At 31.5% G+C, this 27,571-nt stretch overlaps 2 protein-coding genes across 6 annotated transcripts in view; one reads left to right on the top strand and one right to left on the bottom strand.

The window, feature by feature from the left end:
• The window catches only part of LOC144848525 (ubiquitin-conjugating enzyme E2 J1-like), a 331,913-nt gene that overhangs the window by 178,337 nt on the left and 126,005 nt on the right, over positions 1-27,571 (bottom strand). The gene's annotated exons all lie outside the window — the stretch shown is intronic.
• LOC144848499 (palmitoyltransferase ZDHHC14-like) lies at positions 112-22,388 on the top strand. 5 transcript variants are annotated; one of them, XM_078705279.1, is made up of 10 exons: positions 112-158; positions 299-587; positions 702-862; positions 2,421-2,576; positions 5,142-5,279; positions 5,770-5,821; positions 8,760-8,862; positions 9,872-9,981; positions 12,106-12,208; positions 18,299-22,388. In XM_078705279.1, the coding sequence occupies exons 2-10, from the start codon at positions 445-447 to the stop codon at positions 18,584-18,586; spliced, it is 1,254 nt and encodes a 417-aa protein (XP_078561405.1). In that variant the 5' UTR covers positions 112-158; positions 299-444; the 3' UTR covers positions 18,587-22,388. The 5 variants fall into 5 exon arrangements, with proteins under 5 accessions (XP_078561405.1, XP_078561407.1, XP_078561403.1 ...); XM_078705281.1 differs by adding an exon at positions 16,998-17,075 and having other exon boundaries at positions 122-587; positions 18,299-18,422; XM_078705277.1 differs by having other exon boundaries at positions 122-587.

The raw sequence follows: 27,571 nt of genomic DNA, 5'->3' as shown, positions 1-27,571 counted from the left end.
GTAATTGTTATTATTAATATTGCAAAAAAAGCAAAACATAAGATAGTATTGTGACAGTATATAATTACTGCGCATGTTCCATATAATCTTAATATTTCTGACTTGTTTTGTCGCTGAATACCGTACAACATTTAGAGTGATAATTTCAGCCTCTAAATGTCAGAATTTCTATTCCATAAATTTCAGTTTGTATATTTATCTTCTTGATAATAGGTTTATAAGATATTTAACGTTTATGAGAGTTTTTTATTTGACTGTTTTGTTGTTTCTATTACTCTAACTCTACCGATGAATGTAGGGCAGGAAAGTGGTGCGAGCAACGGTTCGACGACGCACCCATCACAGCAGCAGATCGCGGTAGAGAAGACCGCAGAGGCCCTAGCCTGTCAACTACCCACTACACAGGTTTCTGACCCTAAAAGTACAAATTACATTTCGTTGGAAATGCCTAAGCGAAAGTGGGAAGTGTTTCCTGGACGAAACCATTTTTATTGTGATGGCCGGATTATGATGGCACGTCAAAAAGGAATTTTTTATTTAACACTTGGTCTTATTGTTGTTACGTCTGGACTTTTCTTTGCATTTGAGTAAGTTTTTTCAACAATTTATTACCGTATATAAAGTATATTATATTAAGTTATTAATATTAATTATTTGTATAATTTATTATCATTACATTATTGTGTTTGTTCTTTTTACAGTTGTGTTTACCTCTGGAAAAGGGTTTCCGAAGCCATTCCAGTCATCGGTGTTCTGTTGTTTGTATTTGTTATCTCCACACTGCTTCGGACTAGCTTTAGTGATCCAGGGGTTATACCGAGGGCAAGCGCCGAAGAAGAAGCAGCAACCGAGAGGCAAATAGGTACAATTGTATACTTTATTAAACTTTGTTTTTTCTTTCTATCAATTTCTTTATTGCTGCATACAGTAATGCTAATTTGTACATTTTGTAAGATAACTTGTTTTTCCACCACCAACACATTAAAAACATTATACAATTAGAAAACAACTTAAAACTACTCAAAACAAAATGGCTCCATTTCCCATGGTTTCCACTTTTAACTGTACAGTAATTCCATTTTGATCATGTACTGTACAGTAAGCTTTTAAAAGAATTTCAAGAATTTGTAAGTCTGTATTATTTAGTGTACTTTTAATTTCGCTTTACAATGAAAAGTATAGAATTTATTCTTGTGAGACAAACCTCTAATTAAGTCTGTCCTGACATTTTGTTAACTAACACAAAGACATACTAAACTCATTAACGATTTCCTTTATATAATGAAACCTTTAATTATCGTCTTTGCTGACTCATGTTAAATTCCAATACGGTTTCTTGCTGTGTACCTGTTAATTGATAGTATTAACTCATTAGGATCCAGTGAGCTTTAGTTTCATTAATATTGTATTACACAACATATCAGATTATTATTTAACAATGTTAGAAATTCTTGCCTGGTACAGTTTACTGAAAGCAATTTGCAGACTGTTGATTAATCATTTTATCAAATTGTATTTAAACTAAATGAATTACTATTTATAAACAGTTTATGTAATCAGTTTTGATAGGTGTAATCTTGCAATTACATTCTGTGATTGCATGATTAAACTTATTAAACTGATCAGCATACTGTTTTACTTAACCAGCCTATTACTGTATAGAATAATTGAATTGAGTTTGCATAATGGACGAACAAAAACTTACATGAAATACACTTTATCTTTTGTTAAACTGTAAACATACGGAATGGTGGGGTATTTTCAATTTCAATTTCTTTATTCATCCATCCCGTGTAGGGCAATTTCATCAAGGACTGAAAAATACATTTCAAAAATACATATTAATAATTAATTAAAAAATACACAAATCACATACGTAACGTCTTAAATCTACAAAATTCATAATTCTTAATACTACAGTATATGACCCATGAGCAAATTTATTTGGAACTGGTTGCAACAAAAGAATTTAGTTTTCGTTTTGTCCTACACATAAGACTTCGGTATTGAAGACCATGTACCGTAGACAGCAGACAGGTTGCTTACAGTAGTACACATTCACATTATAAAAAAACTTATACTGTACATCACATGCAAATAGAAGTAATTACTTACACTTACAGTAATTACGTTTTATAAATTATTAATTGTTATCGATAATATAGGAAATATTATTGTAAATAATACTCATACTTTATGCATTAATTGAATGAAATATTTTGTGTTGTTGCCATATAATGTCTCGTACTACTATACAGTGTTAAAAACTTACTTATGTCATGGAGGAAATATATAGATTTATTTATTAACTACTGTATACTATATTTCCTCCATGTTAATTGTACAGTGCACTAAATTTGCAATTATTACATTTAAAATATTAAATTACTGTTTGCATTATTACAATATTTTATTTACAGAGGCACAGACGCAACAAACAGGAACGTATCGTCCGCCTTCTCGATTTAAAGAAGTTGTAATAAACGGTCAAAACATTAAGCTAAAATACTGTTTCACTTGTAAAATATTCAGACCGCCGCGGTCATCACATTGCAGTTTATGTGACAATTGTGTAGGTATGTAAAGTACGATTTTAATTAATATTTCTATTTTAAATAACTGAGGTACTGTACATTTTGCTTGGGTGTTTGAATGACAAATAACATGTTGTATACAGTATCATTGTAATAAGGTTTATCGCAAATAACGTTAGCAAATGCATGTTGGCTAAGGATTTGGGAGCAATATCACTATCACCACTTATATAAAGTTTTATTATACAGTGGCACTATTGCTCCCAAACTCTTCCCATCATGCATTGCGCAATGACATTCCTTGTAAAATCAATTATTTGCAATAAACCTTTTGTACAGTACTAGTACTGTATATTTTGGTCGAAGTGTTAATTAGTATATTGTAATCCTTGACAATGTAACACAAAATACTATATTACTAATTATTTAATATTAATTTTTTCATCCACAGCTCCATAACAACCACGACCTCTTCCCTTTTTTTAAAAATTCAAATGTATTATTTTTATACAGTGATTTCAGCACATCCTTGATTACTACACTGATAAAAAATTATATTTAATAATCAGTATACCCTGTACAGTGTGTGTATGCATAAATATTTATCGATTTAGAAAGAAATAACTAATTACAATCTCCAGAGATGATTTTTTAAACTAATGGTTTAATTATAAATACTGAATTATAGTAGAACCCCTCCTTTGGGCAACCCCTTACTAATTCAGAGGACTTTTCCTTTGAATGAGGAAAAATATATATTTTAACACTAGGCAACCTCTATTCAGAGTCCCTTAATAGAGGTTCTACTGTGTTAACCTCACTATAATTTAAAAATGTGTCGTCCTTATTAAAATCAAACTTTTAATATAAATTAGGCGATTCTGTAGAAATAAATTCTAAAATAAATAACTTTTAAACATTTTTTTGGTTGAATATGTCATTTGACCAAAATTTGAATAAAAAAAATTATTTACCCGAAAAAACTGTAATTTAACGCAACAAAATAGTCAAATTGACTGCCAGCCAATGGGATTTTGGTTGAATTTAACCGTTTATTTTGTCATAAGTGAAAAAGAGTTTTTTTTACGAAAGTGATTACAGTAACTTTTTTAAATAATAAACAATATGGCCTATTCAAAATCTTCAATTTTCATGTTTTTGAGGGACAATTAATACATCTTTAAGTATTTTTTTCTTTTTCTTTAAATTACTTACAGTAAGTTTTATCAGGTTAAATAATTTGTTTGTCCAATTTTGTCAAAGTGGATAAGTGAAAATGGTTTTTTTTCAGGGGGATAATTATATATCTTAAAGCTTGTCAACAAAATGTATACAATATCATTTATAATACTGATCTGTCAGGATGTGTATTTTGAATGCACAGATAGTCTAATTTGATATTCAGACTTGATCATTATTCGCCTTTTTTAACCTGCGGCAGCGTTGATCATGAACTTCTTAAGTGCAATTTAATTTGTGTCAAGCAACAGTAAACATGAAGAAGCATTGCGTAATTAATCCGTAATGATGAATGATGAATTAATTCATCAAGTATTCAACATGGGATATACAGTATGCATACGCTACCTCACTTACTGTAATGGGTTTTTCAAATACAATATTACTGTAGTGTATGTCTTAAAGGATACTATCGATTGCTGTATACTGCATGACCAAGTACAAGCCTATGGTTCCGTCCCACCCTCTAATTTAGGATAATGGACACAAACTGATCCCTTAATTTTCAGCGTTTATCTTGTAAATTGTATCTAAGTGCTTATAATACATTTTAATTATTGTACAGTAGGTGCTACAGGTGTATACTAAAATAATTTAGGCCAATTTACACAGACGAGCGTTGATGGTAAGCGGAAAACCCTGTAGCTTGTCCCACAGAGAATCTGACATATCTACTGTTATCCTTAGCAAAAACCACCTGGCCTTTACGCATTGTGTGTTAATGGTCATAAGGAATAACATAAATTCTATATTTTTATCACTGTTACCGCTCGTCTGTGTAAATTGGCCTTTTATTTACAGTATAGCGCCTAATTACAATGTTTATAAGCACAATTAGAATTAGATACAAGATAATGTTGAAAATTAAGGGTGGGATCCAATTTAGCATACTGTAAATTCTAAGGTGGGATTATATTCAAGCATGTGCTTACTCAGTAAGACTGTATACTCAGTCAGACAGTATATACCAGTCGTGTGAGTCAATAAAGCACATTTAGAATATCTGTACCCAATAATTTCTACACAAAGACTTGCTTACAGTATAAAGCTGTTAAATTAGAAGCCTTTTAAGGAGACACTTTTGGGACTAATTGTCCCCTTAATAAGAGGGTTCCCTGGATATAAGTTGGCCATAGTGTTGAAGACCCTCATTTATTTTATTGGAAAGTGTTCCCTTGAATAGTGGTGTCCCTTGAATAGTGGTTTCCCTATAATAGTGGTTTGCCTAAAGAGGGCTTCTACTGTACTGTAGTATTAACATACAGTATTTGAAAATGTGCTTTTCAAATTGTAACCAAGGCATTGTATTTACATCCTCAGACAATTTTAAAAGCACTCTCTGTCACTCTTTTTTTTTTCATTCAACAGAAAATTTTGACCATCACTGTCCGTGGGTCGGCAACTGTGTTGGCAAGAGAAACTATCGCTTCTTTTATCTTTTCATAGTATCTACTACAATTTTAAGTATTTTCGTTTTCGCCTGCAATGTCACGCATCTGGTTCTCAGTAAGTACAGTGTTTTTAAGTTATTTTTAAATTTACATGAGAAAAATCAGAATTGATACTGTATTAAATGTCCAACTACTGTACCATCATATACTTTTTATTAAAATAGTTTCTGTGAAAAAGGTTGTAAGAGATTGTAAGGGCCTCATCATGTCCATGCGCTCATCACATTTTGTCGATAGTGTAAACAAAGCTTTAGAGTTTGATCTCAAGTATTATAACCTAAGCCTAGCTTTGTACTTGAACATGCCATGAGCATTCTAAGAGCTACTAGTGACTCTTAAACCATATTCAGTGCTGTATAATTATTCTTGTTTCATTTTGACCGATTTTCTCTACTGTTATTGTTCATAAATATGGATGGAAAATTGAGATAGGGATGGGGGAAGAATGAGGTACATAGGGGAGGGTGGAAAGGAAGGTATGGGGAAATTGTCATATTTTTTACTTTGGTATCACTTATTTATTAATTTTTTTTTTTTCATTTCAGGGTCTCAGGATGAAGGCAGTTTTTTAGACGCTATTAAGTACACACCAGCAAGATATCCTTTATTAATATCAATAAAAATATAGCGTATTATTATTACTATAAATGTCAAAAGGTCCACTCAACAAAGTCAAATATCATTAACATAGTGTCAGGTATCATGTTTGTGAAAATCTACAAAACAAAAACAGCTCTTGTTAAATGTCTTGACCTCTGTCTGTGAATTTTAAGGCCTGTTAAAACAAAGTTGAATTGATAATACAATGTCATGCGTGTACTATGAATATAGCAAAAAAATGTTTAGGGTCTATTTTTATGTGTTCAGTTTTATTGTTGTGTCAAATATGATATTGATACATACATTAATGCAAGCCTACTATAAAAATGTTATTTTGTAAAATAATTGTAATCTTTTTTTTCTTTTTGTTCACCCTTTCAATTTTATTTTTTACTATTGTTTCTAATTTTCATTTTATCTTTTTGTTTCTTATAGAATTTTATTTGAGTTTCCTTACAAAAACCTTTTATTTTGTTTAACTTCCCTTGTTTGCTTGATTTGGTGAACTAAATATTTTGGTAGATTTTTCTAAAAACTTTTTGTGAATTCCTTGACTTTATGATCACCGTTATCCAGTCAATAATTTGTTTTATATCTGTGTGGTCGGTGTTAGGATTAGCCGGCTTCCACACTTTTCTTGTTGCCTCCAATCAAACAACAAATGAAGATGTGAGTGCGCTTCCCCCCTCTAAGCATGTCGTTTGTTGCTAAGCAACAGTTGCATTTGTTTTCTGTATTGTGTTCAGTGGTGATGTTATTAGTAATACCTCATCATCATTATTAACACTTATTAATATCATTTGGATTCTATGCATGATAGTAGTAAATTGGAAACCATAAGCTCAGAAAATTCCCATCGAATCAAGTCGATGTTGCCACACACACAATCCACTGGAGGAATCTAGGAAATAATGTAGAATAATTCCTCCTTTGCTATACCTATTCAGGGGAAACTCCTATTGATTATAATTAGAGACATTTTCCCCATGAAATTAGTAGGGAGCAATGTTTCAGCAATACAGACATCCCTATTAAGGGGACACTTTCCCCATGAATCAAGTAAGGGGCAATGTTTCTTTTAGCAATACATACACCCTATTAAAGTTGACAATTTCCCCATATGAAACAAGGTACAATGTTTCAGCAATACAGACACCCCTATTAAAGAGATACTTTCCCTATATGAAAGAAGGGGAAATGTTTCAGCAATACAGACAACTCTATTAAACAGACAGTACTTTTCCCATATGAAACAAGGGGAAATGTTTCAGCAATACATACACCCTATTAAAGGGACACTTTCCCCATATGACACCTTAATAGAGGTGTTCTTGTAGTAAAATATGATATAAATTTGTGTTGAAAGAACCCTTGAGATAAGGACATATGTTTGTATATGTTTTTTTTCACTATAATTTGATATTGTATATTTAAAGGGCAATTCTGTTAGTACATAGCAACACTGTCCTTTGTACACTATTCATTACACATGTGTTTACACAAACTACTTCTACTAAGTCACGATTCATCTAGGTTGTTTATATAGACATTCCTACTGTTTGTTTAAGGTCGTGTCATGGTAACTAATCTAATGTTGTCAATGTCAGTTCACATTATCTACAATTATGGGGTCATGATCAACGACTGTGTGAACAGGGCCTTAACAGTGGAAAATCACATTCAATACTTTTAAGTTTAAAAAATTCATATTATGTTATTTAATTATTTTAGTATTAAATGCCTTTATGCTCGTTTTCTTTGCAATGAACATAATTCATACCAAAATCTGTTTCAAATCCATTCTATATGTTGACAATACCTTTTTATTATCATTATTTTTATTTGACCTTAAATTACTTTGTTGTTTGATAATATTCTTTTTACCTGTACGAACATGGTAATTTGCAATTATTGAAAAATTTAGCTATATAGAATTTTACTTTAAAATAAAGGCATGGCTATTTGTTTTACAGTAAGGTCCTGTTTCTGCTCCATAAATAAATAACTGGTTAAAAACCGTGTGGACAAATTAACCCCAATTTCTTGGCAGCAGAAACAAGTTAGTAACTAGTTAAATGGCAGCCTGAAAATAACGGCTAAACACACTCAATCGATTCGGTGTTAGAACGCCATATAACTGGTTATTGCTGAGCTACTTTTAGCTGCAATGCAAAATAATGATTATTTCATTGGCAACCATTGACGTTGAGTCAACTACAATATAGTAACGTTTGAATTGACCGCCACAGCCCATTGCATTTTGGGTAAATGCTAACGATTTAATCAACGACCACCTACTGATTTAAACGGTTATTTAGGAGCAAAAATTGAGCAGAAATGCAGTCGATATAAACATTATTTTTTAAATCTATTTTGAAATAAACGGTTTATTCGATGCTATGTAGTAGAAACAGACCTCAAGTGCATTCCATCTTTCTCATGAAACCTATTTACATGACTGCCTTTAGAATAGTCAGTGAAGTAATTCAATAAAAATTTATCGATGTGAATTATCATGTTCTCTAAGGAAAGCTTTCACTGGCATGTATTTTACAGTGATGATATACTCGCAAATCATTTGATTTGTGGAATCTATAGGTAAGGCTGCCTTGGGAATAGCATGCATGCATTTTATAGCATTGACATTTCCACATCGTATTGTAATCGTGTAACCTATATGTAAGGCTGCCTTGGTTGCCAGTGTAAATTAATATACTATGTTCAGAAATCATTAAGATCTTGTAACAGATATGTAAGGCTACCTTGGTAATCACTGAGCATGTAATTTATAGTATATATTGTATTCACGAAAATCATGTAACCTTTTTGAATTCCTTCAGCATGAAACATTATTTTAAATGTTGAAATATTTGTATTGATTCTTGTGTAATAATAAGCATGCCATTTCAACTTGTTTTCCTTGACGGCATAACACTTTGATAGAAGCAGTAATAACATTTGGCGCTGTGTGGTCAGTGTTTGGTTTAGCGTCTTTCCACACGTATCTTGTGTGTAAAAGTCAAACAACCAATGAAGATGTAAGTGAACATCAATGCCATTTAAATCCTATTAAATGTGTATAGAGTCAACGAGCTAATAACTGAATCTTACTGCCCTTGGTGGGCTAATACCAGAGTTGCTCTGATAATTAAATAAAGCTTAACCCTTCATTTGGGACATCCCTATTCTCGCCCATATATAATTTTATTAAAACAAAAAATCAATTGTGCTTTATAATTGGGCTAGCCTAGTCACCTAGTGAGTCACTGGGCTAATAACTGAATCTTACTCCCCTTGGTGGGCTAATATCAGAGTTGCTCTGATAATTACAAACAATACAGTTTAAATTCCTTTGGTACATCCCTATTAAAGGGACTCTTTCCTTTGAAATAAATTAAGGGAATTATATTTTATTTAATACCATATTTATTGAGGGTACATGGCCTATCAAGTTTCAGTGAAGGAACTGATCTTTAATGGTCCTCGATAAAACAAATACAAACAAAGCAAATTTACAGTGGCCTTATTTTTGTAGGCCATGTCATACAAGATTAACAGTTAGTGTCCCAATTATTACAACAAAAATGCTCCAATTCTTGTAATGCAGGCTCTTTAACATGCAACCCAAATACTGGCAGTCATTCACAAAGCATGACTCATGAAATAGGGTCATGGGTGAAAAGAACATTGCATGAAAACTGTTACAAGAGAAAACCCACCGCCAAATTAATCAATCTAAGGGGACACCTTCAGGACCTAAGAAAGTGTCCCCTAAAACTTGGTTGGATTAGTGTAAAGCTCTGTCTACACTTCAAACTAGTTAAACAAACAAAGTGTGATGTTCCCAAATATGGTAGTGATATACCCAAATATGGTAGTGATATGACATCATCATGTCCATATATGGGCACATCAAATTGTTTTGTCACATAACATTTGATAGCGTAGACAGAGCTTTAGAAACTTATTTTTCCTCTCATTATTTCTTAGTTATGTCCAGAAGAGTTGTATACATTGATTTAGTTATTTCCGTTTTATCTTTCGTAGATTAAAGGAACGTGGTCAACAAAGCGGCAACGTGATAATTTCAATCCATTTAGTCATGGAAATGCGTTTAGCAATTGTTGTGTTGTGCTCTGTGGTCCCATGCACCCTAGGTAAGATGATTGTAATTAAATCAGTACAATTGTTTCTTACTATTACAATGGGCTGTACGCTTAAAGCTATTTAAGCTTACAGTACTGCCCCTTCACATGTTTCATATACTTTTATATTTTATTTTCAATTTTGAAATGTTACTTTTCTTTTTTAAATCATTGTTTTTATATGTACGATTCATGTGAATAAAAGTGATTGATTGAAAAAAAAAAATTAGCCCGATTCTTCCCTTCCCCCCACCTCCTCAATTTTCACAGCCATGTCTTTTTAATATAAAATAATGACTTTATTTTTCTGCAACCCGACGGATTGTTTTTATCATTTATGAAATATTTAGCCTCACTAATCTATAATGCTGGATCTGCCCCTGTTTAGTTATCAGTTGGTACAGTATGTTATATAATTATGCCGTTCAGAATTGTGCAAAGTCATGCATACTTTCTATACATCGATGATGGCCTATTGCAAGTGCATCATACAGTACGCTGATCCTGTTCTATCTACATCAACAGTTAACAATAAATACAAGCTTATATTACAAACATATTTTGTATGTGATGTATATGTAACCAATTATAAATTATTCATGCATACAAATAATCATACAGCACCACAGTTATATAATATTTTACGCGTACTGTATATCATTAACTTAATTTGTGTACTTCTCCAATGTTAACTCGCCACCTTCTTTTGAAGTCAATTGTCGGTAAAATGTGCTTATAAAATGTAATGGGTCCGCCTTGTAATATATTACAGTAATATAAAAAGAAATTATCTAGGAGTGTTCAAAGAAATATGTAGGGATTAACGAAATTTGCTATTACACATCCTTATCAATTTGCATGAAATTGATCAATGCAACCCAATGGTTGATTTATTCCCCACAAGCAAATGTGTTTAAGGCACCTTAAGTTATTAGATTTAAAAATAATTGCTGTTTGCATTTCTCATTGAATATTCATAACAGACTCTATGTTAAACCCATCTGACAAGCGGAATATTAGAAAAAATAACTTTCTGGTAATTACATATCAGTCAGAACCTATAAATAATGTAATATAACTAATAATTGGATCGATCCATTTCATATGATAATCAATAATTTAAAGAAGCGATCTAGTCAAAGCCTATTCAAAACTTGCGTCTCGTTGTGTGCAATGAAGCGTGATAGTTAATTACTCAATGTCGTATGTTTAGTTTTCTAATTAGTATAATGAAATGCTACCTATGTGAACAGCAGCTAATAGAGCATGTATTCAGAGGTTCTTGCTTCCACCCCAGAACAACTAGTGATTTTTTTTTTCAGCAAGCATTCTCATCAGATTTAATATGTAGAATTCTCTCGTTCATAATTTCCACATCTAATAATCATCATCTGGCCGGCCGTTGAGTGAAATCTGAAACTTTTCAACAAGAGCAGTCAACTTGGTGGGAACACATCACAGGTTGATGTGAACCGTGTCCATGTTAACACTAAAGGTCCCTATTATTATTATTATTGAAGACACTAAACCTACAATTTTTGACGTATTGTAAAAATAATGCATATATATTACTTCAAAAACTTTATTAAACCAGGTCATTCTTTGTACGTTTTACGATTAATTATGACAAAAAAGAGAGAAACAATGCTCTACCTCCTCGCGTGGACAGTCTTAGGCCTAGCTTAGTTAAGGCTTAGTTTTGTAGGCATAGCTGATAAAGAACGGTAACATACAAACATTGTATGCTAGCTATTGGCCTAGCTTGATGTTGTCTTGTAGCTGAATTAATTATCTTTCATTTGTTGGCAGAATCTGTTAATAAAAATTGGGGAAAACCTGGTATTTTCACTTTTATTATTTACCGTTTAATGTGTGTTTGATCGAAGTCATCACATCACAATATGAAGATATCAATCCGTGCGCGATGCATTCTGATATTCATAGCGGGCTGCTTAAATTATTAGAATCGACTTATTTTTCACATTTTTAACCGTTTAAAGATGAAAAAAATATTGCAATTAGTCTATATAGTATTTATTTTTATATAAAATGTAGTGTGTGACCTTAAATTAGGTCGGAAAAACTGACTTTTTTTCATATCCATTTATAGAACAAAAAATTCAATTTGTCTTGCAGCTTGCTAGATCGTCGAGGTTTCTACGTACCTGATGTAAATGTAACACAAACGGAGAACGTAATACCAAGGGGCGTGCCTGCCCTACCTCTACCAAACAAAGGTGTAAGTATTTAGACAACGGCATCTTTGATTGGTTGATTGCGGAATGAAAATAATATATTAACCCACTGTGCATGCACTCTCTCAATGACTATTCAGAATATAATTTGTCGGTGCTTTTTTTACGAGTGGCTTCTAATGTCAGTTAATTTGGAATTAAAAATAACAAATAAAAATGAGTTTAACTTGGTAAACCATAAAGTTCGGTTAGGCTTATAGCCTATGATACATGTGCCACATGTAGATACATATGTGACATTGTATTACAGAATTTGCCTGTGATACAGATGTAACATGTGATACATATGACACTGTATTACAGAGTTTGCCTATGATACTGGCTGCCATATGTGGAGATACAGTTCAGATAATCAGGTGTAGACCACAGATAATTAAGCACATCTACAAAGCCGTCTCTGCACTGGAAATTGATCGCATAAATTTATCAATTAATCAATAAATTATTATACAAGTTATATTCTGAATAGACTTAATCCTTTTGCCAACATTTCTACTCTTTCCTATACTCTTTGTTTTTTTATTATATTATTCTATAAACATTTTATTTATGCATGGTTGTAGTATAGCTAAGTCAACTATCTCAAACAAACTGATACATTACACCCACATTTCTGCTTCTGAGATTGTGGCTATTCAACAATGTACTTCCATAAGAAAGTTTAAAAGGTTGCTTTTTTGTTCTTTACCTTCTTTTAAGAAGATAAAGCCTTAAAAGCCTTGTCTACACTATCAAACTTTATGTGACAAAAAAATGTGATGTGCCCATATATGGATATGATGATGTCATATCACTACCATATTTGGGCACATAACACTTTTTTTGTCAAACTAGTGATAGTGTAGACAGAGCTTTAGTCAAACTCTATTGCCGATGCTATTTTTTTATTTGCAACAAGATTTTTATGCTAATAACACTCTATTATAAACATCAATAAGTCAGGTAAATTAGTAAAAACCATGCCTTTTTTAATAAACTTGATTAAAAAGCGGAAATTAAGATATTTTATCCATAAAATGTTCTTAATAACAGAGAGAGCATCTTGTGTGTTTGTCTTGTAAATGGATTTCCACAGGTTGAAGGTTAAATCTGCTATTTCATAGGCCAATAAATTGTTATGAGATGTTGCTTGTGTCTATGTCATGTGAACTGATTTACTACTTCATTTTTACACAATATGATTCTCCATTTCTTGGTATGCTGTCTAAATATGGAATGAAAAATAAATATATTTAATTTATTACCAAATTTTAATGTTTTTAGGAAGAAGGTGGATATATGAACCCATTGTGGGTTCTCAAGAAACAAAATGTTTGCAAGGTATTGCATGAAGAATGAGAATGTTAGTTAATAGCCTGGCACGTCAACAAACAAGTTATTCATTAGGTTTTTAGAATACACAATTCATACAGTAGGCTGTCATTTTAGAATACTAAATTCATAGGCTGTCATTTTAGAATACACAATCCATAGGCTGTCAGCTAATATACAGAAAGCTAGAAATAACAGTTACTGTTTTTTTAAGTACTAGAGAGAAACCATTATTCACTGATTGTAGTTTTTTTGCGGAAAAATCATTGATTGATCAGTGAATATAGTGAATACAACAATAGTACATTAATGAATATTTTTTTATTAGGACATATATTTGTTTAAATACTGTACCCAAATGATGTCATTAAAATAGTACAATCATGCCTCATTTAGAGAAAAGACATCGTTAACTATTTTTAGTACATTGTGATTGTTTCATTGTCATTAATCATATCTTCATTTATATTGTACATACGGTTTATTGAATGACCATTTCAATGTTCATACCACATTTTGTCACATACTGTACTGTATGTAAAGATCTGTATACACTATCAAACTTTATGTGACAAAAAATGTGATGTACACATATATGGACATGATATCACTACCATATTTGGGCATATCACTGCCCATAGAGATGTTATGCACTACCATATTTGGGTGCATTATACTTTTTTTCTCAAACTAGTTAGATAGTGTAGACAGAGCTTTCTACTTTCTATATACAAAAAGAACTTAACATTTTTAGCCTAGGTAAAGATAGCGAAAAACTAAAGCTTTATTTTATCTAACAAATCTTCAAATCAAGATTTATATACAGTATATTTTTTTAAATACATAAAAAAATATTTGCTTATGTTATTTTGAAAACTGACTTAAGCAAAATAATTCACTTAAAATAAAATTATTTCTTAGCTAAGTGTGATTGATAAAATGTGATCCTAGACTAAACCATAGTTTTGACAATGAAAAGGTAGAAAAGAAAGAAATATAGTAGACATGGCGGTCTATAAAAGGCATGTTTTAGCAATAATAATATTGATTACTGTATGGCATCTATCATTAATCAATACAGCACTGTAATGAAACATTTCTTGAAGAAATTTAGTAGAATATACAATTGAGAAAATAATACTACTGTAGGCAAGCATAGGTTGAAAGGGTTCCAATCAAGTTGGCCCAACTGCATCCTGGTTGATTGTAATTCTGATAACATTAGGACTTATTGAGGATCCAGGATTTTGAAATAGGAGAGGCCCAGGGCCTAAAAATGGTGAAATGAATGGTTGAGCTTAATTTGATGTCCTATATTTTGCATTACAATTTTGGAAATTCAGGCAGTAGGGACCGGCTGGGTCCCCCTTGAATCTGCCCCTGCTCATCATCCAATTTTAAGTTCTGGATACATTCATCTGCTGACTAGGGTTCAATTAGACCGATCCCTTGTTAGCGACAAAGGCGTATCCCCTTAGTTTGATTTGGTTTTTTTTTTGTCATGATTGGAATCCCTTTTATCGTATTAGTTTTCGTACAGCGCTTCACAACATTAGGCGCTATATAAATCCATGATATTATTATTATTATTATTATTCAACAACATTTTTCCACAATACAGAAGTCTCCTTTTTTATAGATTAGATAAATTAATAATTAAATTAACATAAAAGTTGGTGTTATCTGCTTCTTGGCATGTTACTTGAGAATGTTTGCACTGGAAACTATTTCATTTGTTGAATTGCATAATTTCTATTACTAAATGAAAAGATCAACAATTAATGAATTTTTTTTTTTCGATCCAGTTTTGGTCAAAGGAAATAACTATGTGACATTAAAATGGCAAATTAAAAAAAAAATGTTAAAAAATAAATTGTTTAAGGGACAATCTTTAATATAATCAGGGAAGAGTGTAATTTCACTCTCCCCTGATATAATCAAAAATGATTTTAAATTGAATACAGGATGTTACAGTATGTTTCTATGGCCTTATCAATATCTTTCCATTGATTATGGCATGGCTAAATACATTATTTTAATGTAATCTCAAATAACATTGTTTAATTTAACATAGTAGGGTTTTACCTGAACCAACTGCATAATATACTAATATAACATAAACGTTTGTTGTTTAAACGTGCTATAGTAGCAAATAGTGCATTATTTATTACCGATAAGAATCATGGTTTCTTTAAATCCATAGCTACCCTACCATAGAAATAATATAAGCCGAAGACTAGAGGGCGTACTGCTGACTGGAGGGGGAATCAACAATATGGTGGCCATAAATCTGTTAAAAATTAATATTTTGTGTATCAAATAATAAATTAAAAACCACATAATGTAGAATGTGTTGACAATGATAGCTACCCATATACCTTTGTTAAATATTTATAAAATTGATTAAAATAATTGCTGCTTATGTTTCAGCATTAATTTATACTGTGTGATTACTTTCTAGTCTCTATGCCATTCAAATGTTTCTATAATATTTATATTAACATTTATTAACAAGCAAGTCCCTAGTATTTAAATTAAAGTATTGTCCCCCAAAAACCTGAAAAATAAAGATTAATAAAATCAGACATTGAATAGGCCATTTTGCAGTTTTAATAAAGTTATTCACTTCTGTAGAAAAAAAAATAAAAACAAATAAATTATTATAAAATGACAAGAGAAACGGTTAATTTTAACCAAAACCCTTGTCTGACAGATTATTAAAAATAAAATTTTTTTTTCAGGAAAATAATTTTTTTTTTCCATCCAGTTTTTTGTGAATGGCTATGTGACAGTAAAAGGGCATATTCAACAACAAAATGTTTTAAAATTGTTTTTTTGGGGGGACAATATATCTTTAAATTCCAAGATAGTTTAAACCCATCAATACTGTACCTTCTTGCCGAACCCTTTTGTTGCTATAGCAGGCCTATCACGCATGCCTAAAATGCACATTTAAAATGCCTAATTTAGATAAAAATATTTAGTGCTAGCCTATAAATAAATTCGTCCAGCAGTGGACTGACAACGGCTGATGATGATGATAAATAAATGAATATTATAAATTTAATATTTGTTAATTTTGTTTGCTAATCATTATTTATCCACAAATGACAATATTTGTCCAGTATCATATGCAAATTCCATAATACAGTGTCACGTGTGTATCACATGTAGTGCCTGTATCATAGCAGTTTAGGCAGGGTTCCCTGGGTTAAGGGTGTGATACAGTTATAACATGTGAATCGCATGAGCTGCTGTATCATAGAATTTGCCTATGATACTGGACCACTTTAGATACAGAGTTTTGGCTGATAGAATAGGCATACCAGTGTATCCATATCACTGAAAGATGATTATATTTTAATTCATATTTTATTTTATATTAGAACACAGTTTGCTTATTTGTATCCATTTTAACCTAATTTGTTGCTTTTTCCTGTTTTTGTTGCATGCCAAAAAAAGGATCCATCGCAGGCTGGTCACATACCCATTACTAACAATCAGTAAAGAAGAGATATCACCATGCATGGTGTTATTACCGTAAGTTTACCATCGTACCGAGCAAGCCCCTTTCCTCACAAGACTAATTATCAGTACATGCATGATGTGGTGATTAGCAGCTTACAGTACTTTTAAGTAGCCATGTAATCTGTAGGTCTCTTGGCTGTGCCAAGCTACTTAAGTTTTGAGCAGTAATTTGCCTCGTAAAGGCAGATTCAGTCAGCCTTTTTTTTTAGCTACTTCTTTCGTAAATTATCATTTGTTGTGCGCAATTATTCAACTCCAAATCCAAACGAATCTCTTTGATTGATCATGTTGATTGCTCTCTGTCTCGTCTGGTGGGAAACAGCCTTTCAAGGCTACGGTATGTATAGTTTGGTATGAATAAAGCGTAGAATATCTTCTAAGCACTGTACACACATTTACGAGAGCTGAGTGCATTCTAGAGCAATTTCAGGTATGTAAACAAACATGCAAAAAGTACATCCTGTGTGTTCTGACATATTTCAACGTTTCCAGCAATCCCACAAACCATTAGTCTTCTGTCATAGGTCAAATTATTTTTTAGAAGCCGCCCTTGTGCATTTGGTTGTGTTGGTAAGAAATTATAAAGTTATTTGTGCAACCGTTTATGATTTTTATGAAACTACATTTTTATGAAGCCATTTCTAGTTTGTGTTATACTGGATACTAAGATTAATACTTCAGCTACTTGACAATCATATTTATTGAGGAAAGGGGTATTGTTTAGTTTATTTATTTTTTTAAAATTTAAATTGGTGCCATAATTTTTCGTTAAAATGTATCAAATTTGGTGATCTTTCCTTCATCTGTGTTTCTTTTCTGTTTGTTTCCTCTCACCTATTGTTGCTTAGCAACCATTTGTACTCCCATATTATTATACTTATATTATAACATAATAAGTTGCTAATATATTTGTGGAAAGTTATTTTAAAAATATACTATTTTTTAATTAGCGTTTAGAATTATATATGCTACTACGCCAATGCATTGATATGGGTTAATTTTATTTCATTAATTTCTGTACTATTCACATGTTTTTCTTACTTGCAACTAACATCTTCAATACCTCATTTCCATATCAGCTAATAATTATTACTATACTATGCTAACTACTTTGTTCAAATTTATCAAAAAACTTTTTAAAGATTCTTGTTTTTTTTCTATAGAATTCTTAACTCGATATATTCCAATTCTATGTACATAATGTGTTTTCAATTATTTTGTATTGAAATGTAAAGGAAAATGGAGATCTACCCATTTCAGAGGCTGTCATCTCCATGCCAACACTCACCACAACAATCAACATGGAAACGAACATAGAGACAGCCCAGCTTGTCAGTAAAGACAATGGCACACCTAATTCAACACCCACAAAGTGTCAGTACCAAGAGACTAATATTGATAGCATGACACCGACTACGAAACGGAAGTCAATGCCAGAGATGCAGCCACTTCTGGATGAGGAACCAGTGTCACCAGATGGAACATCTACGTTGGAGAGACGGTTTATGCAGAGTGACTTATAGGACCAGTTGTAAAAGCTGTGTTCAGACTAACACTTTTAATTTACCATATATGGTCAGAAGACATAGTGCCTGTTTAAATTTAAATAGATATTTACCCAGAAAGTTTTCTGGCCAAAGTCAGCAATATTGATCCTAGAAGCCAACTTACCCAGGTAAATAAGTAGAAACTGATTTACCCTGGTAAATAAGTAGAAATGCATTTACCTGGGTAAATAAGTAGAAACTGATTTACCCTGGTAAATAAGTAGAAACTCATTTACCTGGGTAAATAAGTAGAAACCGATTTACCCTGGTAAATAAGTAGAAACTCATTTACCTGGGTAAATAAGTAGAAACTGATTTACCCTGGTAAATAAGTAGAAACTCATTTACCCGGGTAAATAAGTAGAAACTCGTTTACCCTGGTCATTTACCTGGGTAAATAATTAGAAACTGATTTACCCTGTTGAATAAGTAGAAATGCATTTACCTGAGTAAATAATTAGAAACTCATTTACCCGGGTAAATAAGTAGAAACTAATTTACCCAGGTAAATAAGTAGAAACTCATTTACCTGGGTAAATAAGTAGAAACGCTTCTTTAGAAAACAACATCTTAAGCTCTGTCTACACTATCAAACTAGCTTGACAAAAAAATATGGTAGTGATATGATGTCATCGTGTCCATATATGGGCACTTATTTTTTTTGTCACATAAAGTTTGATAGTGTAGGCAGAGCTTTATGTAATGGATAATAAAGTTTTGCTATGTCTATTGTTATGAAATGATGTCATCATGCCCATAAATGGTTATATTTATTGTCTGCATTATGACACAGTGGTAATCTCAACACAGCTTGCATATAACATACTACTTTTTATAAGGTAAATCAACATTGATCTAGGTATTCTAATAGCTTGTGGTTTAACTAGTTACGATGTGAAAGAAGATATATCAGGGTTATGTAACAATTCTTTGTACGTTTTGTAAATGGGGGAATAACCTGCGACTTGCAGCCTACTGGGCTGAATTGCGTACAGGTGTGGACGACACATACCACAACTTTCTACTCCCCTAAGGGTTCCTTCATGTCGAGTGCTGCCACCAAACGCCACCCGTTCGTCTGTCCACAACAATGTTTTATATTATGCGTATTTGTCTACAATTATTGACCATAAAACGTTTCTCTTCTTGCTATAAATATTACTATCAATTATTTTACCATTTTGTCGACCAAATTTATTACAATTACACAATTTTTATTTTTCACATACATTCTGTTATACTAAGATATATTAAGATAGTTACAATACCCTCACCATACAAACTTTAGGACAGTGAAATTAAACTGTAAGAAATTAAATACACATCATTGTAATATGATTCAATGTTATACAAATAATGTATGTCTATGGGTGCGATGGTACAAATAATTTCATGCGGTGAAAACAGAATTGTTTGGGACTCATTACTGATATTATCTGTACCATCACACAAATATAAAAACATTCATTATTTGTTTTAAGTAAATCTTGTCATTGTTCTGAAAGATTGTGTCGTGCGCATTGCTGCTTCCGTTCGCAAAAGAACAGACGATGCATATATTCAATTTCACTTTTTTTCATACACAAAAAAAAAATGAAGAAAGTATTATTACACGATCGTTAAATAGTACATACTATTGCACACCAAGTGACCCAAAATCGTCCAATCAAATGACTGTAATTATATAATTAAAAATGATAACTAATATAATTATTAAATAGAGTATGTAGGCTATATTAAGTTGATTATGTTCAGTTTTTAGAATAATTCTGTTTTAAACCATCTTGACTGCTTCCACCTTACAAACTTTTATTGTAAAAAAACAAGATAAAATGTATTTTCAATTTTTAAACTATGCTGCTTTTGATAAAGAAAACATTAATATAATACATATAAAATTACACAAAAATAAACAAATTGTATGATATTTATAAGAGAATATCAATTATTATTATTATTATTGACCAACTGAATAAATTGTATCTATAAAAAGCCAAAAAAGGGTTATGTATTCTAGGCTGTATATATTACTTACTAAATATTTGATCGGACATACTTTAAAAATAATGTTGGCCATGATTTAAGCCACCTGTATGCAGATTTTTATTTTATGACCAAATAAGTTAATTGTAAATATTAAGAGCAGTAAGTCCAATCTGGACCATACTGTACTCATGATGAGCATATATTCTATTTTAAATTCCTAACTGGTCACCTGGACAGCAACTTGACCAATTGGACAAGCAAATGTCCCCACATTTCATATTCATGATAACTTGATATACTCTGAATTTTGTATGTGCATCCATGTATCAGTACACTAAATGTAAACAAACGTTTATATTACTTAATGTACTTTATATTTGCATTGTGTATACTGATAGTGCCCTATTATATTAATGGTAACCTATATGCTAGCTAATTCAACTGTCATATTTTCTGATGACAACTTATATACAGTAGTTATTAATTAAAAGACTTGATATTTTGATATAAATGAAATCTTATACAACGTGCGACACAGTGTGTGAGATGGCATTAATTGAAATTACCATTACATTTCTTAAAATATCCTTACCTTATACTGTAGTGTCTAATAGCCAATCCTTAAGCTCTTTCTACACTATCAAACTTGATGTGACAAAAAATGTGTGATGTGCCCAAATATGGTAGTGATATGTCATCATGTCCATATATGGGCACATTTTTTTTCTCATAAAGTTTGATAGTGTAGACAGATCTTTATATATATAACGTGAATTTCAAGAGGTTTATGATATTAATTATAGTTAGTTGATATTATCGGTCTGCAGCGGGACTGTATTTGAACTGTTTCTCTTTTATATTTACAGTTTCCAAAATCATGTTGAGTTCTTAACTGATATATTCATGTATAAAAGAGATCTTTTTGTATAATGTATTTATCTGATTTTATTTTTCGAAAATTATGCTGTATATAAAAATGTATTGGGGATTATTCTATGTTGTATTTTGGATGTACTGTATAATTATAGATGGTTTGATAAGAGAGGAAATTAGGACATTATTTCTGACAAAATTTAGATTATTTAAATATGAAAATAATATTTGTATTTTTTGCTGAGAAGGGCTTGTTTTTACCGGGATTGGAATTTATCAATCGTTTTGCTTAAGTCAAAATAGTTAAGTGAAAAACTTCAGAGTTTTACTTATCCAACTATTTTTTACAAAAACTGTTTATCTTTTGGAATGTGCAGAAAACGTGAAAATATTTACTTAACTTTGATTTAAGCCAATGATTTTGGTTTTCAAAATATCTAAACATTTTCATTCCATAGCAACTGTTAAATTAAGTTAATAAATAAAGCTTCAGTACTGTACTTCTTAACTTTCTTGACTTAAAAAAAAAAGTATTGATAAATGCGTACCCTGTTGCCCACTGTACTACCATGAATACCCCATTGGTCTAGTAGTTGAGCGTCTGCATATCATGAAGAAGACCAGAGTTTGGTTCAGGTTGGGTGCCTTTTACACTACGCAGATTTTATCACCATACAGTTTGGCATCATAAAAAAGTGTCTCCTAAGTATTGTGTTTTTCTCTTAGTGCCTTACTTGGGATTTTTTTTTTCAGTTCCTCAAATCAAAATTCTAGATTTGGGTAAATATCATGGATAAAGTGTTACTGTGTGATTCACTTTGCTTTATATGTTGTACAGCACATAAATATCACAACAGTTTCATGGTAACTATTTTTATGTATTTAGTTCTGTCTAAGAATAAAGGACGTTGGTTTTGCATATTTTTTTAAATGGTATTTATTTAGAAATGAACTGAAATGTCATCTTCATCACTGTGACCCAATTTTAAAGTCCATGTACCAAGACAATACTGCATACGTGATGTTTAGCAGTATTTGCGCATTTTAAATGACAATATATTATTTTTTTCTAGATTCTATGTACTGTACTATTATACTATATAGTATTGGTTTTACAAATTTTTTTCGAAAATGGCAACAATTTCCAAATAATTATTATGCAATAATAATGTCCTGTATACCTATATCAACCACTTCTAACTAGTCCCTACCAATTACGTAGAAAATAAAAGGGTCGACTTTGAAATGTAAAATTATGATATAGTATCCAGTTAAATGTACAAAAATAAAAAGGTTCAACATTTTCTGTCAAATTTCCTAAATATTGGCGCAACATTCGCAGATTTTTTTTCTCGAAAAACTGTCAAATATTGACTTTAAAATATGAATATAATATTGAGATAACATGCGCAGAACACATTATGCTCGTCTGCGCATGCAAATTTATGATATTGGGACCGTACCAGTTACGTCGAAAAATGAAAGGGACGAAATTCAACATTTTTTTAAAAAATCCCTGTAGTATTGCACAAGGTTTTTTTTCGGAAATTGGCAAAATTTCGACATTTTAAAATAGGCATATTATACTATTGAGCTAACATGTGCAGGACACATTATGTACGTCTGCGCATGCACATTTATGATATTGTAACCAGTTACGTCGAAAAATAAAAGGGTGGAAATTTGTTTCAAAAAATGGCCAAATATTGACATTTATAAATATGTATATAATATTAAGGTAACATGAGCAGAACAGATTATGTACGTCTGGGCATGCAAAGTTATGATATTGTAACCAGTTACGTCGAAAAATAAAACAGTTGAAATTTGGCCATTTTTTTGAAAAATTCCCTGTACTATAGCTCAGGGATTTTTTCCAAAAATGGCCAAATATTGACATTTATAAATTATGTATATAATATTGAGGTAACATGCGCAGAACACATTATGTAGGCTACGTCTGCGCATTCAAATTTATGATATTGTAACCAGTTACGTCGAAAAATAAAACGGTTGAAATTTTAAAAAATTTCCTATACTATAGCGCTGGTATTTTGTCCAAAAATCACTGCGCGAGTACAAACAAAATGGGTATATAGTAGTTTCCACAATGGTAAACCACCGTTTAATCGTATTCTATTTATTTTATTTCTCTACTTTATTAAATTTAATGTAAATTATACACCAACAATTAACAAAATTGTCCGAAAATCAGTTTTCCTCACATTAAGATCCACCAATGTACAAAATATAAGCCAATTCGAAATGTTGACCCTTGCCACTAAACTAATTACGAATATGTCTGATTTAACTGGCGGCCTAGCTGTAAATGGGAATATTTATTTAGTCGATACTAGCATAATCAGAAAGCATAAAATAATTGTATTTCAAACGACATACCGATTAAATAATACAGAGTCAAGCCCACGCCATATCTGTGATTGATCAGTGAAATAGAAATAATACCCTGCAAAAATGGGCTTCAACTATAAACGGAGAGGCTCACAGACACAAAATACCTTTTATAGTAGTTAAACAAGGTCTCGATTTTCCTTTAACAAGAATTTATCTTATCTGGATTAGGATCTTAACAAAACATTGGTATCTTCACCTTTTGAATTTCGTTTTTTTGTTTTAATATGTGAGAAATAAACTAAGAACCAGCTCATTTTCATTCTTACTTTTAGTTTGTCAAGGTTCGAGTTAGTTATCAATCATAGTTTGTGGAGGGATTAAGGATCATAGTGGGTACACCTTGATATGGTGTATTTAGCGTTGGTTTGATGAGAGTAGCATCATCTTGTATTAGTCTTAGATCTTACTGTAAAAGGGATGATAGACGTGGCACCACCTAATTTCTGTTAAAATATTGTTTTCTTTCCGCCTCCACTTTATCATTCAACATTTGTGTATATAATCATGAAATAGAATCCCACTCTTTAGTTACGATAGAGTTTGTTAACCATGAAATATTCTGGTATATGTATATGAAAGGAAACGATAGGCCCTACCAAATATGTTGTTAACGTTCCTTTTGATCAAAATATTCCATGTGTTATTGTTGGACGTTCTTTGTATTATAAAGTACACGCAGGGGTTACATTTGTTGCATTTGATTGTATTAACATTGGGCCTACATCGTATAGGTGTGTTTGACGATATTGAGGTAATAAAGTACATTGTATTGTATTGTACAATTTCAGAATTCTATACCCAAAAAAGTGATAAAAGTGTGTTGGTTTGATAGGACTTAGCCAACATGTTAAAATAGTGCTGTTGTTCAATTTAGTGTCAGGGAAAGTGTACTGTCATTTGATTAGTGGTGTACGAAAGGAGGTTCTACTGTATTGTAGTTTATTCGTTATAAATGTTATACTTGCTATTGGGTGATTTTATTCATTATTATACTTATCTACCATCTTGGTAGTTTAACAAACCATTTATGGACATAAGGGTCAACATAACGTGTTACCTGTTTGACGTCTTTGTATTCAGCAACTCCTAATATCCAGGTCTTTTAAAATCCTGTTATTGTTGTCTGTTTGCTTATATTTCATTGGTTGAATCTATTATTGTGATTATTACAATGCCATAACGGGTATTGGTATTTAGTATCAGGGGTTCAGAATCATTTAGGATCTGAGAACCGTTGATGTCACCTACGGATTATATTGTGCATACGCTACGCAACCACCAAAACAGGGAAGAGTGAGACTCGTCTCCTCACTCTTCCCTGGTAGCAAGCTAACGTTACAGAGAAACTATACTTTATGTTATTCTACATCATCAGAAATAGGTTAGTGGCTTAAGATTCTGCTAAACTGTTTTTTTAAAGTTGTCTGATAAATTATGTGGCTGACATCTTGAAATTGAGTTCTTTTCTAAATAAAATTAGATAGAATCGATCTAGATATTTTTAATTTAATTAGCTGATTTAATTTACAATCTATTATATCATACATTTTAAGGTGAAACGAAAAGAGAAAAACTCTATTAAATAAAAATGATTTATGTAATTTTTAACAGTAAGTTAAGTAACTATGTGAAAAAAACTCACCCTAAAGAGAGACTCAAACTCAGACTCTTCTGTAGATGATTTGGAGTAATGGGTATAGCTAACCTAGGTCAATATTCAAAATGTTCAGTTAATACGCAATATATACATTCTCTCAAAAAGGCTGCATGCATGAATTGGCATACTTAAAAATTTGCACACGACCCTGTACTACGTCATTTTGTCGACCGCACCCATCACATCATCAATACAATACAATGTTATATTGGTGAATATTAATTTCATTAGAGAAAACATTGCTTTAATAATTAGACAGAAAAATGTTTTCGGCATTAACATAAACAAGATACCTAATATGGCATGCACTACAAGCTAATTATTATTATTATCATTGTTCGGTTGTAATATTCATACTCACACTAGGCGTACACGAAGTCCGAGCATATGTTAACAGGGCGTATGAGTGATTCAAAGTGGGATATAGGTGTATAAGTGTATACAATATTTAGGCCTATTATATAATATTTCTTCTATAAACGTTTGTTGAATGTTCTAGATTCGAATAATAGTTTCAAAATTTTAATTTCTTATAAATGAATTATTATAGTGGTAACGTTTATAACCAGTAGGTCAATAATTACTAATTGGTAATGTTAGTCTCTTTTTTTAAGTAAATAGAAAATGTTTCCTGTTACAGATTTAAATAATAGTTTTACGATTTTTTTTATAAATGTTCATATTTTCAACGTTTAAAACTAGTTTTATAATTAACTAATAAAGCTTTTGAAATTGATTTATCTTTCCGTTATCTTCTAATTCTGGTCTGCTTTTAAAAAGTATAGGAAACGTGTATAATGATTAATAATGATGATTTACCACAATTTTAGTAAATACGATCTGTTTCTTTTATTCTGTTTTAATGCTCTGATTAGAAAAAGCTTGTTTGTATCTGAATAATAGTCGTACAATATTGTGAATTACCATAACCAAGAACACATAGCAGTAAGCCTGGTATTTGATTTGTACCTCAGGCGTTTCATTCCTGCTATTGTTGTTCGTATTGGAAAGTAAGCAAGCAAGTTCTTGTTATTACAGCACCACAGGATTTGCAGGCCTATTTATTAAAGGTACCTTGCGTGAGAAGTTCGATATGCATGATTTGCATGATACAATATACGAATACGTCAGAAGTCGATTTTCTTCCTTTAATATAACTTTTCACCCGCCAATTTTCTATCAAGCTCCTCTAATTTAAATAATTCTAGTAGTAACACTTAGATAAATGTGTGAGATCTAACGTATGCAATTGATCAGTGAAATGGAACTGATACCCTCCTGCTAAATTAGAGCTTCATAAGAAGTATAGTTTAGGAAAAACTATAACAAGCCCACAAACAAAAACATTGGCTTTTTATAGTAGTTCAACCAATTTTCTCTCAAATGAGAGAATTTGATCTTAATAAAACAAAACATCTTTGACTTTTTATTTTCGTTTTATTATGTTGGTAATAATAATAAACTACAAAAACGAAGAACCTGCTCTTTTTCATTCTGACTTAGTTTGAATTTGAATCAATCGTAATTTAAGGAGGAATGTGGCATTTGTACACATCTTGCTATTGGTGTATTTAATGTTTGATGCGAGTAGAATCTTAGGTCTTATTGTAGGTCATAGACGTGACACCAATTATTTTCCATTAAAATCTTGTTTGCCTTCTGCCTTCATTTTATCATTCAACATTTTAGTATATAATCATGCAATAGAATCCCACTCTTCAGTGACGATAGAGTTTGTTAACCCTGGAATATTCTGGTATGTGTCTATGAAAGGAAACGATAGGCCCTACCAAATCTGTTGTTAAATCTTTTGATCAAAATATTTCGTGTGTTGGACCTTCTTTGTATTATAAAGTACACGCAGGGGTTAAATTTGCTGACATTAGGCCTATATCGTAGGCCCTATCTGTTTGACGGTGTTGAGGAAATTAAGGACATTGTGTATATTACATTAGAATAATTGTGGGCAATTTCAGATTTCAAAGTTCAAACATTGGGCCTACATCGCGTCTATGTGTGTGACGGTATTG

The sequence above is a fragment of the Antedon bifida genome, chromosome 7, assembly GCF_963402885.1.
Source record: "Antedon bifida chromosome 7, ecAntBifi1.1, whole genome shotgun sequence".
Classification (NCBI taxonomy): domain Eukaryota; kingdom Metazoa; phylum Echinodermata; class Crinoidea; order Comatulida; family Antedonidae; genus Antedon; species Antedon bifida.
Note: the sequence above shows the minus strand (reverse complement) of the source record. Positions and strands in the feature narration are given on the sequence as shown.

Excerpts from the sequence above, each read along its gene's own strand:
- LOC144848499 (XM_078705277.1), top strand. The coding sequence starts at position 289 with ATGAATGTAGGGCAGGAAAGTGGTGCGAGCAACGGTTCGACGACGCAC. Across the intron at positions 2,577-5,141 it reads TTTATGTGACAATTGTGTAG|AAAATTTTGACCATCACTGT; the intron begins GTATGTAAAGTA and ends TTCATTCAACAG. Across the intron at positions 5,280-5,769 it reads TGTCACGCATCTGGTTCTCA|GGTCTCAGGATGAAGGCAGT; the intron begins GTAAGTACAGTG and ends TTTTCATTTCAG.